Source organism: Primulina tabacum, chromosome 3 (genome assembly GCF_025594145.1).
Source record: "Primulina tabacum isolate GXHZ01 chromosome 3, ASM2559414v2, whole genome shotgun sequence".
Lineage (NCBI taxonomy): Eukaryota > Viridiplantae > Streptophyta > Magnoliopsida > Lamiales > Gesneriaceae > Primulina > Primulina tabacum.
The window spans coordinates 11,547,195-11,565,135 of record NC_134552.1 but is presented as its reverse complement, the minus strand read 5'-3'; the positions used below and the strand labels follow the sequence as shown (position 1 = coordinate 11,565,135).

The window sequence follows — 17,941 nt, the reverse complement described above, 5'->3', positions numbered from 1 at the left end:
AAGTTACTAAATTTACATATATTTATTAAGTACAAGAAAAGAAACATGATTGTAATAGATCTCTTTTGAAACGGTCTCACAAATCTTTATCTGTGAGACGGATCAATCCTACCGATATTCACAATAAAAAGTAATACTCTTAGCGTAATAAGTGGTATATTTTTCATGTATGACTCAAATAAGAGATCCGTCTCACAAAATACGACCTGTGAGATCGTCTCACACAAATTTTGCCCATGATTGGAGGTAATAAAATGATATAATTTATAACATATATTGTCACGACGAAGATTGGTTGAATTAACAATGAATTAAAGTAAAGATCAGACAACAAAATAATTCAAGGCCACCTTTTTGTCTTCCTAATCGACAACAAGCAAACATAATTCAATACAAGCAGCAACTTGGTCTAGCAAGAGATTTAAGTCAATACCCGAACCACAAAAAATAGCAACCAGGTTCACCAAAAGGGTTCGTTCTTGACTTGAATCCATGCCAAAATACGTTCGTTTCATGTCAACCAGAGCTGGTTTTTCTGTTGCATGGTGCATCAGTTGCAATGGAGTCCAGTTTTGATACCGTGAAGGGTACGAGCAATCAGGGATTTGACAGTGTCGATGGATTCCATTGTTAGCTTGGCTGCTGGCAGGTTGTTCACCAGTATCTGGAACCCTAAAGTCAGAAAAGAACCACCACCGTCATTGGCACTCGTGGGCTTGCTGGAATCCGGGAAACAGTCAGGTAAAATTGCGAATCCAGATGGCAAGAAAGACAAGTTGGAAGAATCGCCCCCACTCACCACCATATTCATTCCGGAAATTTCAACTGCTGCGTGAACTATTAGTGATCCTGAAGAATCAAAGAAAGTGTCTTGCAAAATCAGCACCCCGTTTCGGTTGGTAGTAGCCTGCCAAGTGAAGATCAGATCAAATTTCAAATGAAGGAAAGATTTTACGATGCTCTCAAATCGAATTCAACGAGGATGTCTCACATTGCCTCGGAGGATAGAAATACAATTGCCAGGGTCCTGGCTTTTGGGAATGTACAAAATTTGCTGTGTTGGCCCATCTTGGGATAAGACATCCCAATGGACTCGGGCCTTTTCATCCTGTAAGAAGTCAAACAAACGTATTGGTGACACCGGCATCCAAACAGTTGTAGTGGCACTTAATATGACACCAGATGGCTCCCCCAAGTCACCATAGCTCTTGCGCATAGCCAACTTCGTATCATCGGTATTAATTTCAGATTGCACCATCTCCCACTTGTGAACCGTGGAACAAACGCCAGTACAGAAGTTTCGAATCATTCGTTGCGCCAGTTTTGCTAAGCTCTTCTTACCACTCAGAGTAAGCGCTGGAATACAGCAAACGTGTTAGTATACTGCAATATAATTATTAAGCAAGGAAGAGTAAAAAGTGTACAGATAGTACCCAAATTATTTTCTGTGGGGACAGGAGAAGACATGAGTGTAGCAGCAAGCTCACATTGCCTCTGCAGGATTGAAATCCATTTCTGGGCGCCAAAACCTATTCCAGATCTAAGTAATGGCTTGTAGATTTTGTGGACAGCACTCTCATCATATTCCGTGTGCTCAATCCAGGTAACCTGAAATTTGCTTTTCAAAGTCATAAGCCTTTTAATGTCTAATAAAAAATAAATTTATGATATCTAACGTAACGAAACAGTGAAAAGAGTGGTGACATTCGAGGTTGCACAATTTTTTCCCAGTAGTTACATGAGAGACGATCAAGTTTTTGACATCTTAAGTAAATTTAAAGAACGTAAAGTTGAAGCAAGAAAGATCTTACCGTCCCCATTCAATATATGAAGTGCTTATCAATTCAAACACAATGTTAGAAAAGATAATTAAAAGCATAAATTAATATATTTTTTATTTCAGAAGGTGATCATCCAAATATCAAGAGAGAGATTCCAACACCACATTCAAGAAAGTATGAAAATGAAAAAGTTCGAACTAATTTGTGTTGTGGGAAAGAATGGGAATTGAAACATCATCTCTTCAGCTTAAACATAATATTATCTTTCCTAGATGGTTATTCTCATGAAGTGGTAAATCCTTAATCCTTCCAAGATGAATACTCCAATTACTAAGATTTATGATCTATAGAAACTAAACAGAACAATCTGAAATTAACTATACATAGGTTGACAAAAATTGGTCAGCGTTGCACGTGAACATGAAAATCCAGATAAAAATCTTTCTTGGTCTCAAATACCTTTGAACTACCATTTGACATGTCTTGCACAACTATACCGGAAGGGAGCCTCCTGCAATTGACAGATGCATTTACACTTGGATTTTGGAAGATGGTGTCAATGGACACATCAACGACAGCCCAAATGTCCTCCTTATGCTGCTTGCAGAAACGAAGAAACTTTGCTTGCCGAACAGGTACCAGAGGTGATAACACTTGGAATTCAGCTTCCATCTGAACACCAAATATAATTAAGTAACTATTTCATATTCGTTTTTATCTTTTCCTTTTGTTTTACAATGGGGTGAGCCAGGCAGAAGGTGGAGTACCATACCAGTAGCAGTGCACCGTTTCTTTTTCCACTGGAGCCACAAAAAATCACATCAAGAATTGAGGCACTGCCGATGATCCATGGAAACATTTCTGTCCACCGATTCTACATAAAGTAAAGTAAATCATGTCCGTGAGATTAGAGCAAAAAAGTCATACAGGGTATAAATTGAACTAATTGGTATATCAACAAAACAAGCCGCAACAACTTACCACATCCAATAAAGTTTCCATGATGGTCTCGCAGTCTAGAATTATTGTACCAGTAGATCTTGTTGCTTCGGTCATAAGATTATTGGAACTCACACCTGTGCATGGGGAAAATGTCTTTCTGTACTCCTCAAGGTTCAATGTTTCTCCACCTCCTTTCAAGCTTCGGAACCATAGAGGGCTGTCTAGTTGGGATAACTTTATCAGCTCATTCATTGCAGCCAATGCCAGATCAAAAAACAAGGATTTGTTGAAAGGAACATCGATACTACTCATGCCCATCGTAAGTCCACTTGGGGGGCCCAGAGGAAATGCACTCGAAACTCGATCCCCAAAATCAAGTCCTAAGGGCAATGGAGATTCCGTATAATTTAAAGCACAGAATCCATCCCTAACGACACCAAGATCCAATCTTGAGTTTCCCATTACAGGGTGTATAGAACCGGCAGGTGTACCCAAGATTTTGTTTGCCAAGACTCCAAGTCGATTCAGCTCATCTTTTAGCCGTGCATTTTCAATCATTAGATGGTGATGCTCAATAGGCACTTCACCAAGAATAGCTGGGCTACCACAATTGTTGCACATTGGGCCTCTCATTGCTTCCTTCATAGTAATGTTCTCAATGCGGAGCTTATCATTTTCTTGTTTTAGGATTGAATTTTCATGACGCTCTAATTGGGTCTGAATCACAATTTTAAATCAGTCTACTTGTTCATGAAGCAGTTTTATTGATGGAAACAACGTGAATTTAAAATAAAATGAAGCCATAACATTGGTAAATTACCTTGATTTGAGTCCTTCTATTCTGACACCAAAATTTGACCTGCCTAACATCCAATCCTAGTCTTCTTCCAAGTTCTAATCTTGATTTCTCGTCGGGATGAGGATTCTCCTTGAAACAACTATAGCAACCAATAAAATTCAGCATGCGCTACCATTTGATGATGAATCCAAAACTATTAAAACCGTATCGATATTGGATCAAAAAGAGTAAAACTTACGCCTCGAGTTCTTGAATTTGAAAAGGAGTATGTCTATGATATTTCTTCCTTTTTGAAGACTTATTTTCAAGAGTTTCTTGATCATCAACTGATGCAGATTCAAAGTTATCACTTGCAGGGCTCCCAAACTCATCCTCCCTTGTCTTTCCCATGAAATTGTCAAAACTTTTCACCATCAACCCCATTTCCCCAGTATTCTCCCTCTTTGGCTGCTGCAGAAGAATCCCACAAAATATAACCAAATCACAAAACCAAACGACAACTATTACAGAAACATCTCTCATAATATGAAGAACCCGAGAACAAAGTAAAAGACAGATATAATTCAGAACCCAAAACACTTTTTTTAATGCACATACAAGAGGAAAAAGAAAGAGAAGAAATGAGACATACCAGGGCAAGAGAAAGGGGCGAAGAGTTAAAGATTAGTTGAGGAGAAGATGAATGGATCATCTGCAGAGGATAAGACAGGGAGTTATTAGGCTTTGGGTTGAATAAACCATCAGCCACCATTGTACAATACCACTGTCGTCACTTAGCCCTCTGCTATTTTTAAAGTGAAATCTCCAAACTCGTCAAACAAAGTGGACAAATGTAAATATATAGAAATAAATGAAATGATAACCAACCACTTTTGCTCTTCTACCAAGAAAAAGGCTAAAGACTCGAACTTGTATTGTCCTACAGATTCTCTACATAAATAACCTAACCAATGGGGCTCTATTTCTCAAGGTTTCATCTTATCATTCTCCACCTAAAGATAGCAAGTTCTTCCTCAGAATTAAAATCACATAAATGATCATGTAGCAACATTTACACCACACGCTAAAGCCTAACAGCCGATTGCACGAGCATTCACTGTTCTTTTTGCCTTCTGGACATTTGCACCCTCAACGTAAGGCGATGAATTTATTTCACCAACCCAACTCACAACAAAATTTAAGAATAAACAAACGGGGTTGGTAAAAGACAACGCTGCTCCCTTATTACAGTCTCGTACTGGCTTCACTACTCTAAGGCCCTCTTCAAAAACCCTAGTTTCTTTAATCTTTTCATTTAACAAAGTTTTAGGTTTCGACTATTTTAGCTGTCATACTCCTAATCCCCAGTAAATTAATAAAGAAAGAAAATGGGGCATTCGATTTCAACGGCAAGAACTAATGGGCAAAAGGACTTCTGGAGAAACAAGAAAACCTTAACAAGTACAAACCTCACCTCACACACGCCAAATACAGACTTTTCAAAATCTTACTCACACAAACGGCCAGAAAACACATCGTTCCCAACAAAAGAAAACGACCCTTTTGATTCTTTAGCCTTTCTCTCCATTTTTTATTACCTGTTTCCGATTTCCGAAATCATGGAATAGAAGATACCAAAATCATGGAAGTACTTTGTTAAAAACAATAAAAATTAAAAAAAAAAATCAGCTTTGTGGGCCTCCTTTTCCTCGAAACAATTATTTAATGAGCAAACGAAGCAGTTGACTTACGGTGGACTTCGATGGCGCATATGGAGTCGCGTCAGTATAATTCTCTGGTTCTTTGTTTTTTCACTTTTTTTCGTTTTCTGTTTCTTCCCCATATCGAGGGACCCTTTTCAATTCTCTAGATCGATGAAGAAATCGAAGTCGCGGTATGTAAGAACACATGCAAATTTTTTTTTAAAAAAAATAAGAAAAATACTGCAAGAAAGTACGAAAGGGGATAGATTATTATACTATGTGACAGGTGTCTACAGGTGGGATTCACAATGGGCCCCACATTTGAAAAATAGCGCGTGCAGTCTCTGATACGATATGATTCCCACACGCTCGTCTTAAGCGAGTGCGTTTCACGATACTAATTCACATAATAATAAATAAAATATGATAATTATTTAAAAAATGATAATTGTTGAAAAATAATATTTAAAATGTGTGTATTGAATATTTGAATGTTGAAAATAAGAGTTGTAAATATTGAAAATTAGTGTGTGATGATTTAGGTAATGATGAATTTATTTTTGGATTATTTGTAAAGATTTTCTATAAATAGGCTCACCATTTGTGAAGAAATTCACAATTGAGTAGAGAGAAAAATATTATAAAGTGTGTTTGATAAATTTTGAGAGTTTGAGATTTTTACAAGCTCAACATGTTATCAGCACGAAGTTCTAAAAGTCCTACTTACTTTTCCAAGCTCCAAACAGAAGAAAAAGATAACAAAAGTAATAATATTTATTTTACTGTTATTTATTTATTGTATATATAATATAATGTTATTATATAATAAAAATTAGAAATAATAAAAATAATTTTTTTAAAAAACTTGTTATAAATCTTGGGAGGATGTTAAGACGACATCTCACACTCCCGGTAAGGGATACGACAAGTATAAAAGCCTATAAGATTTTTAAACAAAATAACTTATGACACCTCATTATAATAATGTGATATGATATACATAATTATTTAAACATGACTAATATTATATACATCATATTATTACCATTAAATTGTACAAATACATACATTTATTTTTTGTAAACCAACGGTCATAAACGGTAACAAAACGGCTAGTTTTTGCCATATAAATATGATCTCACAAATACATTCAATCACTCCAACTTTCTCTTCTTCTCTAAAAATTATTCTTCATCCAATTTTTCGAAGAAAAAAAAAGATGGCTTTCTCAAGGTTATTTTTAATTATTTTGGTTATCATACTCACGAGTCTTGTATTTATTGGAGAATATCCTCCTCGTGTGTTTTCTTTATTTTTACGAATACTTGTACTTGTTTATCCATTACTTTGTATTGCAATAATCATTAACTAATAAAATGCATCGTAATTTTTTTTAGTATCACCATGTCAAATCTGACAAAGCTCGAATTTGTTGCGCTCGACATCACGGGAAAAAATTCTATGCCATGGACTCTCGATGTAGAAATGCATCTTGAGTCATTGGGTCTAAGCGAGACCATTAAAGAAAATGGTATATCTTCATCACAAGAAAAGGCAAAAGCTATAATATTTTTGCGTTGACATCTCGATGAAGGTTTAAAATATGAATATCTCATCGAAAAAGGTCCTTTGGCTCTGTGGAAAGGATTAAAAGAAATATTTGAACATACAAGGGAAGTTATACTTCCGACCGCCCGTGATGAATGGAATATGTTAAGATTCCAAGATTTTAAGAAAGTCGGTGATCATAATTCAGCGATGTATCGAATAATCTCGCAGCTAAAATTTTGTGGACATGAGGTTACAGAATCGGAAATGCTTGAAAACACATTTTCCACGTTTCACACATCAAATATAAATTTACAGCAACAATATAGAGTGCGTGGATTTGCGAGATATTCTGAACTTATCGCCTGTCTTCTTGTGGCGGAAAAGAACAACAAGCTGCTAATGAGAAATCATCAGTCCCGACCCACTGGATCATCATCCCCAACTTGACGTGGATTAAATTGTTATTTTCATAACCGATTCAAATCGAATGAATTAACCCAAAAAGTCTTCAAATTCACTTAAAGAATATTGATACAATAATCAAGTTACATATATAAATACTAATATTACTTAAATGAAACAAACTTTTATAATTCATGGTTTTAAACTAAAAAGATGAAACTAAGTAATTAATTTAAGGTGTTGTAATTCCATCTCTAGAGTTGATTGTACATGTAGAGCTCAGTCTGTGTAGGGGAAGATAGCCAAATTAAATAATTTTTTATAGAGCGGAAGCATTGATTTTTTTCCCCTTAACAATAATTTCGGATCAAAATATTTTCACGAAAAAAAATCCAAATTAGGGAAAAAACATGAGACCAAAATCCATCAAAAGAAATCTCCACTATATCCATAATGGGTACAAATTATTACTACAGGAGATAACAACAAATCTCCCTAAAACAACTTAGAAGATATCAAGAACTTAAAGAATAATTATTCTTGGATAACACACTCAATTATCTCACTTTCAAAATGGAACTCACACCTCTAATTACATAGAAAATTCTTTGTGATATAGAAGTTTGGACAGAGGCGCAACTACAGAGCATAGTAAAAGTTATCTAAATGATTAAGCTATACAACACTCCATTGCTTGTCTTGGGAGAAAAATTTTGGATTCGGTGAAGTGTGAAATGATAATGCGAATGATGAATGTATTTTCAAAGTTTCGAAGCCTAACTTAAAAAATTTGTTTGAATACAAATTTATACTTGAATGACAGAGATCGAACTCTTTTCCGGACCCAAATCATTTCCCGGAGAACCGGGTTAAGCTTCCCACCTGGACCAAATTCCTCGAGCTGCATTCTCTATTTGGAGACCTGAGTTTTGCGAGGGATGATTCTGTGTTTGCCATGTAGTTAGGATAACAAAATTAGCCGTCAACAAAACTTCTCGAGCACTTGTTCCTCGTGGGAGTAAAAGATAGTCTTCTATGGCTTGTAGGTGTGCACAAAGCATAGCGAACAATTGGATTGTTTCATCATTCTCTGATGCGGCTCGATCTGTTTCTTGAACTAACAAGGGAGAGATCGTATGTACGAGACTTCTACTGAAGATATACTGGGATTCAGGTTCTGAAGTTTTGATGAAAGTATAGATGTGGAGTCACTTTTTTTATATTCCCGTTCTGTGTTATTCCATGCTGAGACATTCTGTTGATTTGTCTAGTGGTTTCCATGTGCCTATTTCGAGAATCTTGTCATCACTTGCGTTATCACTGTGGGAAACATTAAGAGACCTAAGATCTTGTGATTGCTCCACACGTAGATTGTTCCATCCATTGATCTAACCAAATGAAACCTAGATTCTAGCTATCTTTGTTGACAGTAGAGTCTATACATGATCTTGAACTATATTGCTGCTTTCACGGGGATCCAGATGACGCGTTCAATAATTTTAATCAATTGTTATAAGTAAAGCATGAAAGTGAAACTTGAACAGATACCTCCCGGTGGAGATGGACTTTGTTTGAAACCACTTGACAGAATTTCTTTGTTTGTGAGATTCACGTTGCCAGTACCCTGCTAGTTAGTTTGTTGGAAAACAAGGGCAATGTTTTAAATGTAATAAATTAAGAATGTATATTATGGACTTCCAAGAATTATGTTGTAATTAGTCTTCACCGTTGTATATAGAAGATTTGATTTCCTTTTTCCTTTTACCCTAATAAAGACTAGAGATTAGTGTTGACACTTGCATGCACTTTATAAAATGATTTCGGTCGAAATTATAACAATATTGGAATATAAAAGCATCTTTATTATTGACCAATTGCTCTTTTCTTTTTTTCTGAAATAGATTACAACAAAATGTTAAATTGTAAACCAGGATTCAGTAGAGCAGCCATATATAGACCTCACAAAATGAAATCATGATTTCGAGAGTATTATTCATTATTTCCCATTATTACTGGGAACCAGCAGTACTGCATGCGTCCACCTCAGTTTGCTGCAATCGGAAATAAAATAAAATTCAACTGGTGCAAGTAGAGAATTTTAAATCTTGTGCAATGAATTCGGTTGTATTATTAGAAAACATTTTATTTTAATGAATGTGATGTAATTTCTATATATTTTAGAAAGAAAAAAAGGTTAGTTAATATGTATAAAAGTCGAGATACTGACCGCCGCAGGTGAGAGGAGGGAGGTTGCATTGGGCGGGCATACGGGAGGCAATCCTGATAGTGTTACAGAGACAGTCGTGCTCGATGGTCTGGAGGGCGTTGCAGCAGTCGGGGCTGGGGGCGGTGGCGGCGGCTCCGGGCATGACATAAGGTGCACAAACATTGAGGGTGGAGAGCGAGGAAGAGCAAGTTTGTGCTAGTGACCGTGGTATCATCTGGCTTTGAGCAGCCAACACGATGACAAGTAGTACCAGAGATGAAACAGACTTCATTGCTGCCATTTATGATGATTTCGATTGAGTATTTGATTTAATTTGCTTTTTCTGATGATGGTTGAGGCTTCGATTTCACTTCTATTTATAATAAATCAATGAATGTGTTACGGAGAGTGATCGAAAATTGCATGAGTCACCTAATGGAGAAAGCAGGTTGAAGTTGTAAAATGTGCTGTTGGCTCCATTCTCTATTTATATATTCAAGATTGAAAATTTATATATAATTTACAAAATATGATCGAAAATGAAACCTCATCTTCAGACAAGTATTTTTCTTACAAGTTTGATCGCTTAACGTTTCGTTTTATATAAAAATAACCACGCATAATCTTAGTCGTCATTGAATCTTCTAAAATCAACGGTTTCTATTATAACAAAATATGAGACTGAAACTGAACCATTTTAATACGGTTTCATCTCGATTCTAATTAAAACTTATTCCTTTAAATTTTAAAGCTCGTGGAAGAAATAGTATCGATGTTACCCATGAGATAATGTGTATATGATAGAGCACTTGTCGTTTTATCAAAACTATAGCAGGTGATAATGGTACAACTCAAATTTTTTAAATGGTACAACAGTTCAAGCGCTACATTTTGTTTCAACCAACATAATGTTACTAAATTTTATATATATTAAATTTTTTAAAAATAAATTTATGGATTAAATTTAATCCGTTTGATTTAATCTGTTTATATTTTAAAAATTAAACTATTTATTTAAATTAAATAGGGCAAAATGGTATTGAATTTTGCTAGTCAAAATTAATTGTAACATAGATCTTTAAGACATGTTTGATATAAGAAAATGAGGTAGGAATGAAATTAACATTTTCATCCCATTCTTTATATCCATAATTAGTATTACATTGGGATGAGAAAGTCAATTCCAGATCATTCTAGAATAATCATTTCATTATTTTTAGATGGAAATTTGCATTCCAACTCCTCCTTTATTCCTCAATTTCTATATTTATAAAATATTTTTCTTATTCAGCTTAACTACTGTAAATCTATATATTTATAATAATAATAATAATAATAATAATAATTTAAAATAATATTAAGATAAATAATTATATAATTTTATTATTTTTTAATAATAATAATAATTTATTATTTTTTAATAATAATAATAATAATAATAATAATAATAATAATAATAATAATAATAATAATAATAATAATAATAATAATAATAATAATAATAATAATAATAATAATAATAAACATTTTTGAGTAGCTATTATTTTGAAATTTAATTAAGAAATTATTTGATAATTAAAAATAATTTCATTTCATTTATATTTTATTTTTTGGTATAAATAATTTGAATGGAATAAACTTGTCATTCCATTTTCAGTTCTTATTTTATTTTTAAAAAAAAGTTGATTTCATTTCTACCTTATTCTATTCAGTACACCAATTCTGGTGTTAACAAATAATCGAGGCCGGGAAAGAGCTCGGTCTGTTGACAGGTCACAATTTTAGAAACATTTAATCCGCTATAGTTGCTTCATTCGTTATTACATGATAAATAAAAATCAATTAACATATACATATTAATAAATTTATAAGACAGAAAATTAAAATAATAACAAAACTTTAAATAAAATAAAATAAAATAAAAACCAGAAAAAGACCTATATATTTCTAAGTAGCATTAGCAGCAGAAGCCGGAGTTGTCCAGTATAATTTCACTGCAAACAAAAGCTTCTTCCTCTCCAATGGTCCATCTTCATGATCTACGATTTGACTATCCCAATTCAATCCATCTGCAATTCTTTTTACCTTCACCAATATATCAGCATCGTCTCGAATAATCAAACTTCCTTCGGTTATCAAGATCCTGTCCATTTCTAATAAAATATATACCATTACACATCTGTATCACAACATATAAACAAGAAAAAGACGTTTTTGCGAGTTAATCCTAGTATAAAGTAGGTATTTTCAAGATCATGAGTATATATATAGTTCGGGATGTTGTTTGTGGTATTCAAATTTGAGAGGAGAAGCAAGAAGAAAACAAATGAATGACTTTGTAGAGACGAGTGTTGAACACTTTCTCCTTAAGAAGAATCTGTCCCTCACAATGTGCTAGAGGTTTGTGGCAATCTTCTCACAAGATACAACTACAACTCTTGAATAATGACCACTCAAATATTCAAGTTCTATCACAAAGAAATGAATTAACTCTTTCTTGTAGAAGAAGGAAGAAGAATAATATGCAAAATGATGTTATGTTTTTTATTTTCAATAAAACAATCATTTAATGTTTTTCATGTGAAAAGACATGATATTTTATTCATAGTGGTGTCCTTTGGCCATTGTAACTGACCACAATCATCAAACAATGTCAAAGAAATGAAAAAATACCATAAAAATCCGAAGGGACACGAAAAAGCACGAAGGGACGCGTGCAGGAGCCCCTGCGCGCGGGCTGCCGAGCGCTCTCGGCAGCGCTCGGCAGGTGCGCGCACAGCTCCGCGCGCACCTGCTACTGGTAGGCGCGCGCACCTGCGCGCAGGTGCTACTGTTCACGACCAAATTTTTGGGTCTCACAAATCTTTATCTTTGAGACGGGTACCCTACCAATATTAACAATAAAAAATAATACTCTTAGCATAAAAAGTAATAATTTTTCATGGATGAGCCAAATATAAGATATGTCTCATAAAATATGATTCGTGATACCGTTTCACACAAGTTTTTGTCTTTATAATACAGTAAAGATAGTGTTCATGACAGGTTTTTACATGGGTTTTACTATATTAGTGGGCTTGAAGCAGACTAATTAGGCCCATTCCATTCCTACGATTTAAATCAACCGTTCCCTCCATATTGGCATTCGCACGATCAATTGGAAGTTGGAGAAGAGAGGGAATATCTAAACGCCATGGCGGACGAAGACTGTGAGATGGACGGAGGGTTCGTAAAATTCGTATTCCTGTCGATTTTTATCTAAGTTTCGTTTGATGTCCCCCTCTAAACTTCGATAGCTACACGTTTTTTCTCTCTCTGTTTTTTTTTTAATTAGGGGTTTTTTAGGGCTTTTGGATTTTGTGCTAACTTATAATGGTTAATTGATTTTTCTCAGATACGAGGATGAGCCCGTGGATCCCGAGATGTGAGGATCTTATTTTCTTCTTTGTTGTTATGTTTTTATTTTCGATTATCATGGTGAGAAAATTATTAGGAAGGGGCGGAAGTTGAAGAAGATAATAACGAGGACGCTCCTGACGCGATCGAAGACGATGGGGATGATAAACGGGAGCACGAACCCGTTGAACGCCCTCGGAAAACATCAAAATATATGACCAAGTACGAAAGAGCTAGGATTCTGGACACACGGTCTCTGCAGATAAGGTTCGATTTTGAAGTGTGTTTGAGAACGTGGACTGGCAAACGTGCTTAAATTTTAATTATTTGAGTTATTTTTGGGTTATGAGAAACTCTTTTTGGCTTCTCAGCATGAATGCTCCAGTTATGGTCGAATTAGAAGGTGAAACTGACCCGCTGAAGGTAAAATTTTCCAGTTTCTGGTCGTGCTTTTTTGGACAAGCTCAAGCCCCCCAGCCCCCCCACCTTTTTTTTTTGTCTTTAGATGCTGTTTGTGTTAAAAATAGAATGCAAACGCGTGTTTCTAATCTCTGGCTACTGATCGTAATCCATTCACAGAAGGCATTAAAGTTCAATGTGGTCATCACTTGTTTACCGTGAATTTTTAGGGCCTTTTTAAAAACAAATTTAGTACCACAACACCAAAATGAACTTTTTTTGAGTCATATCTTTGTTGTATTTCTAATTTGTTGCTTTGGTTAGTATGTTGGAACTTGTTTGCAGCACTATCTGAATGAGATGCTAGTGCTATTTCGTGATGAAGGTTTGTGTTTATTAAGTTGGGCTTGTTGTTTTCAAATCATGTAATGAACTTTTGCGATGCTCTGATTGATTATTTCTTTCGTGGTTCCAATATTTTGTTTACTGAATTAAATTACTTTCTTCATGATAATGTAGTTTTATTTTCCATTATTTTTGTATTTGATGGATGATCATACTATTTGGGTTGGCACCTTGACCATTTTAGTAAACCATTTTGATGCTTAGGTTGGTCTAAGCTCCTATATTTACATTATGATCAAGAATGCCACCTATGTGGATATCTAATATGGCTATCATTTTTTCTCTGCGCACCTAGATTAATGTCTTTGCTTTGCAAGAGAAGCCTCAAAACCTCAATTTTCGCACGAGTAGTGTTAGTTTGAAAATATTGTTTTAGAGGAGGTTTAGAACTACAACTTATATGATTGGCTTACACTTTGGGCATTTAAGGAATAAATTGAACAAAAGATGCTAAACTTGTTACTCTTTTCTCTGATCGTTATATAGCATGTACACGCGATCACCTTTAACCTTTGTCAAAATGGGACTTGTGTTACAAGTGACTTTGAAATTATGTTGTGATTTTGTGTAATTGTTTTATACGACTTCCGTCTTTTTCACCTTATCCTAGATTGCAATGAAGGAGCTACGACAGCGAAAAATTCCCTTCACTATTCGTCAATACCTTTTCGATGGAAGGTAAGATTCAATTTTCCGATAGAAGGTAAGATTCAATGGATTCATCCGTACGTTCCATGTTATCTTTGTCTTAATTTTTTTCTGTAATTTCATTGATGTAATCCAGCTATGAAGATTGGGGAGTGGATGAATTGATTGTGGAAGACTCGTGGAAAGACAAGTTGGGGGGGAGTGAAACACCAGTTCTGCTTATAAAAGTGATTTAAGATTATGCCTATGTGTTGTCTCATGGTGTTTCAAATGGACCTCTCAAGAACAATGTAAAAGACTTCTTTTGTGGAAACTAAACTCGTGGACCGTGGTAGTCCATGGAGTTCTTGTTTCATGTTCTACGAGTCCCTTAAAGAGATCATATTTTACTTGATTAATATGTCCTTGTCAGGCAACCTGATGGCAGAGAAAAAAAACCAAGAGTGATGGCAGAGAAAAAAATCACTCTTGTTGAGAACTCCATATTGAAAGGAACCTCGAAGGACAAATGTAGGTGGGACGTCTAATATTAGTTGTGGAGTTAACTGAAGCCTAGATTGAAGTCTTTAAACAGATTCGCAGATTTATCAACTGGTATCCATCCACAGCTTTGGTGCATTTGCTTTTATCAGTGTTTTTAACAATGAAAAGTGTCATGTGGTGTGAACCTTAGATTTTTGGCTTCATTTCTTTTTCATGTTTCAGATTTTTCTGTGTCGACATAAATTGAACTTATATCTTTATTCGAAAATTTTATGTAAATCGATCTTTGATCGGGAAAACGAATGTTTTATGATTGTGGTTCATAAGATAATCGTGGATATTATTTCCTTCGTCCTTGTTCGAGTTGGATGTTGATTTTTGAACCAAGACGATTTTAGGTGGTAGTTAAAACAATTTTTTTTTTTTTTGTATGATTTGTCCCATGTACATATTAAATCTCTCTCATATCCTTGGTCATTCCCTTCTTCGAAATCTTGCATCCGTCTCTCAACATGACTTCACAAGCAGAGCATTGCCTGTATTCGTTGATTTATAACATTGAATTTTATTTGGGGATAGATATTAGAAAAAATCATATTACAACTATAGCTAGATTTTGGACAGTAATTTTTGGTTTTGAGACTGTTTCAAATAGATTATTCATTTGGTCCGTGAAGAATTGACGTTTTAATGTCGGTAGGTTATGCTTAATGAAAAGTGTCGGTTTACATAATTATAACCAAATTTTGTCGTGATCACGTTTTGGACGAATTATATGAATGAAATCAAATGATGCTTTATTTGTTATGGTATTAAGTTTTAAAACCTCGTTTTTTTACTGGTTTAATTTATTAGTATCTTTCTTATTATTTTTAAAAAAAATTGAATTCTTGTAATTTGATATGGTACTTGACTTTATTCCACATGGAATTTTTCGATATTTTTGTTGGGATGAAAAGAAAAACAAATGTAAGAGAAAATATCGATATATTTAATGTTTTTAATTTCATGGAAACGTAGTGTTTATTTATGTCCGGACCAATTCCGTCCTCCAAGGATGTTAAGAGTGGGAAGGTGTAACTTCGTGTCAAACAAAACTGTGTATGTAATTTTTACAGTAATCGTCACAGATTCAATGATTTTTATCTGAAACAGATTAATTATGTTTTTATTTGTGAGACAAATCAATCATGTTCACATTTATAATAATAAGTAAAAAATTTGACGTAAAATATAATATTTTTTCATATATGATCCAAAGATTTATCTCACAAAATTGACTCATAAAAATTCTCGCAAAAACGTTTGTATTTTTCCAGTGGTTTTCGGGTACAACCCTTTTTTTTTTTGCCTTTTTTTAAGGAAGTCATGGTTCAGTTTTTCCCATGCAGGATTACCATTATTTTGAATAAAACATATAAACATTTCGTCCCTAAATTGCCTTATAAAATTTCTCTGACTATAGTCTTATTCTCACGATATACGTAAATATAATTGCGAGAGCTGAGTTTTATTTTATAAAACAATATTGTTTAAAAAAATAATTATTATTATTATGTGAGAGAGAAACAAATATTAAATTTCCTACATTTTGAAATAATCGTGACAAAACAAAACCCCTTGTGTTGAAATTTCGACATGTATTTTTTCCTTCGATTATGACAATTGACAGATAAAAATCTTATCCATACATAAAAGATTCCATCAAACTTGCAAAAAGTCTAATTTTTTCACCCATAAAACTTATTATAATTATATAAAAAAATTAGGAATTAAAATTCGAGATAGGCACGGAGATTTTTACCTCATCTTTTGAAAATAAAATCATTTCTTTTACCTCATCTATACTCATATAAGAATAGGTGTCTTATGAGACGGTCTTACGGATCTTTATCTGTGAGACGGGTCAACCATGCCTATATTCTCAATGAAAAATAATACTCTTAGCATAAAAAGTAATACTTTTTCATGGATGACCCAAATAAGATATTCGTCTCACAAATACGACCGTGAGACCGTCTCACACAAGTTTTTGTCCACGTATAAAAATGTGCAACGTTTTAGATTAGTCTTAATCAACAAAATACGCACACACGCATAGGTGTATATAATTTATTAATAATTACAAAAAAAACGTAAATAATTTAAATTCAACCTTCTTAAATTATGCAATTAATGGATTGATGCTAATATTTCACCTAAATTAATTATGGAAAAAATATTAAATCAATTCATCAATATTTATTTAAGATTAAATAATTTTTCCATTAACATATAAGATTTTGGGACCTGAGTCGGCAAATCTTCTCGATCAGGACGTGTTTGTATTGTTTCCACTGTAAAATTTATATGAACAAAACAGATGTTTTCATGGAGAAAATGATTAAAATATTTGAAGTACAGACTTTTATTTATTTGCTAAAAATCATAATATTATTATACAGAAAGTTTATTGTATAATATTATATGTTTTTTTTAAATGGAGAAAATTAAATCTATATATTTATTTTACTAGAAGATGTAAAAAAATTGATAGTACATATATTCTGGAAAATATAAAATTTGATTTCTTAAGAGGAGAAAAATTACGAAGTGGATATTTTCGTAAATTCCATGGCGTCGGTACACAGACTGCACAAGATTCAAATGGGAAATTAAAATAAAAATGGTCGGGCATTAAAAACTCAGTAATAATCAAATAAATATAATAAAAAATGACGATTTAATTTAATTAATAAAAAAATTAGTCATAATCAAATAAAAATAATAAAAAATGACGATTTAATTTAATTAATAAAAAAATTAGTCAACAAAGAAAGGAAGCCGTCCTCTCTAAACAAAAAATGGGTTGTACAGTCTCTTTCGGATCACGTCCATGCAGGACTTCGTCATCAACGTTCCTGAATCCGACACGTATCCCTATCAGGATCCAACGATCTCAAAGTGTCGGTTGCATAGAAGAAAAACAGAGGTTTAGAGACACGGGTTGACTCCATCTCCTCAAGATGTACATGTACGCTTGACCGATACGTGTGCGTTTTCAGTATTTATTGCCCAACTGTTTGCATGTGATTAATTATTCTCTATTTCTAATTCTACAAGTTCATATAATGTATTTATTCGATCTAATTCTTTATATATACTAATTATTCTGTACATGCGATGTGTGTCTGTACATTCTTTTTTATCATTATTAATGGACTAAAGTGAATTTGACAGATTATGGAGGGATTAAATTGATATTTGA

At 33.8% G+C, this 17,941-nt stretch overlaps 2 protein-coding genes across 14 annotated transcripts; one reads left to right on the top strand and one right to left on the bottom strand.

Moving 5' to 3' along the window:
• Nucleotides 1–259: 259 nt before the first annotated feature.
• Nucleotides 260–5,427, bottom strand: LOC142540308 (homeobox-leucine zipper protein HDG1-like). 13 transcript variants are annotated; one of them, XM_075646353.1, is made up of 10 exons: nucleotides 5,253–5,427; nucleotides 4,154–4,213; nucleotides 3,761–3,972; nucleotides 3,544–3,661; nucleotides 2,763–3,440; nucleotides 2,554–2,655; nucleotides 2,241–2,453; nucleotides 1,434–1,608; nucleotides 992–1,356; nucleotides 260–907 (listed from the first exon to the last, which is right to left on the bottom strand). In XM_075646353.1, the coding sequence occupies exons 2-10, from the start codon at nucleotides 4,211–4,213 to the stop codon at nucleotides 551–553; spliced, it is 2,280 nt and encodes a 759-aa protein (XP_075502468.1). In that variant the 5' UTR covers nucleotides 5,253–5,427; the 3' UTR covers nucleotides 260–550. The 13 variants fall into 13 exon arrangements, with proteins under 13 accessions (XP_075502468.1, XP_075502474.1, XP_075502470.1 ...); XM_075646359.1 differs by having other exon boundaries at nucleotides 3,761–3,969; XM_075646355.1 differs by lacking the exon at nucleotides 5,253–5,427 and adding an exon at nucleotides 5,100–5,181.
• A 7,129-nt stretch (nucleotides 5,428–12,556) lies between these two features.
• On the top strand, nucleotides 12,557–14,829 carry LOC142538414 (DNA-directed RNA polymerases II, IV and V subunit 6A-like). The gene is made up of 6 exons (XM_075643736.1): nucleotides 12,557–12,588; nucleotides 12,758–12,773; nucleotides 12,857–13,026; nucleotides 13,131–13,182; nucleotides 14,174–14,241; nucleotides 14,348–14,829. The coding sequence occupies exons 1-6, from the start codon at nucleotides 12,557–12,559 to the stop codon at nucleotides 14,445–14,447; spliced, it is 438 nt and encodes a 145-aa protein (XP_075499851.1). The 3' UTR covers nucleotides 14,448–14,829.
• The last annotated feature ends 3,112 nt before the right edge of the window (nucleotides 14,830–17,941 follow it).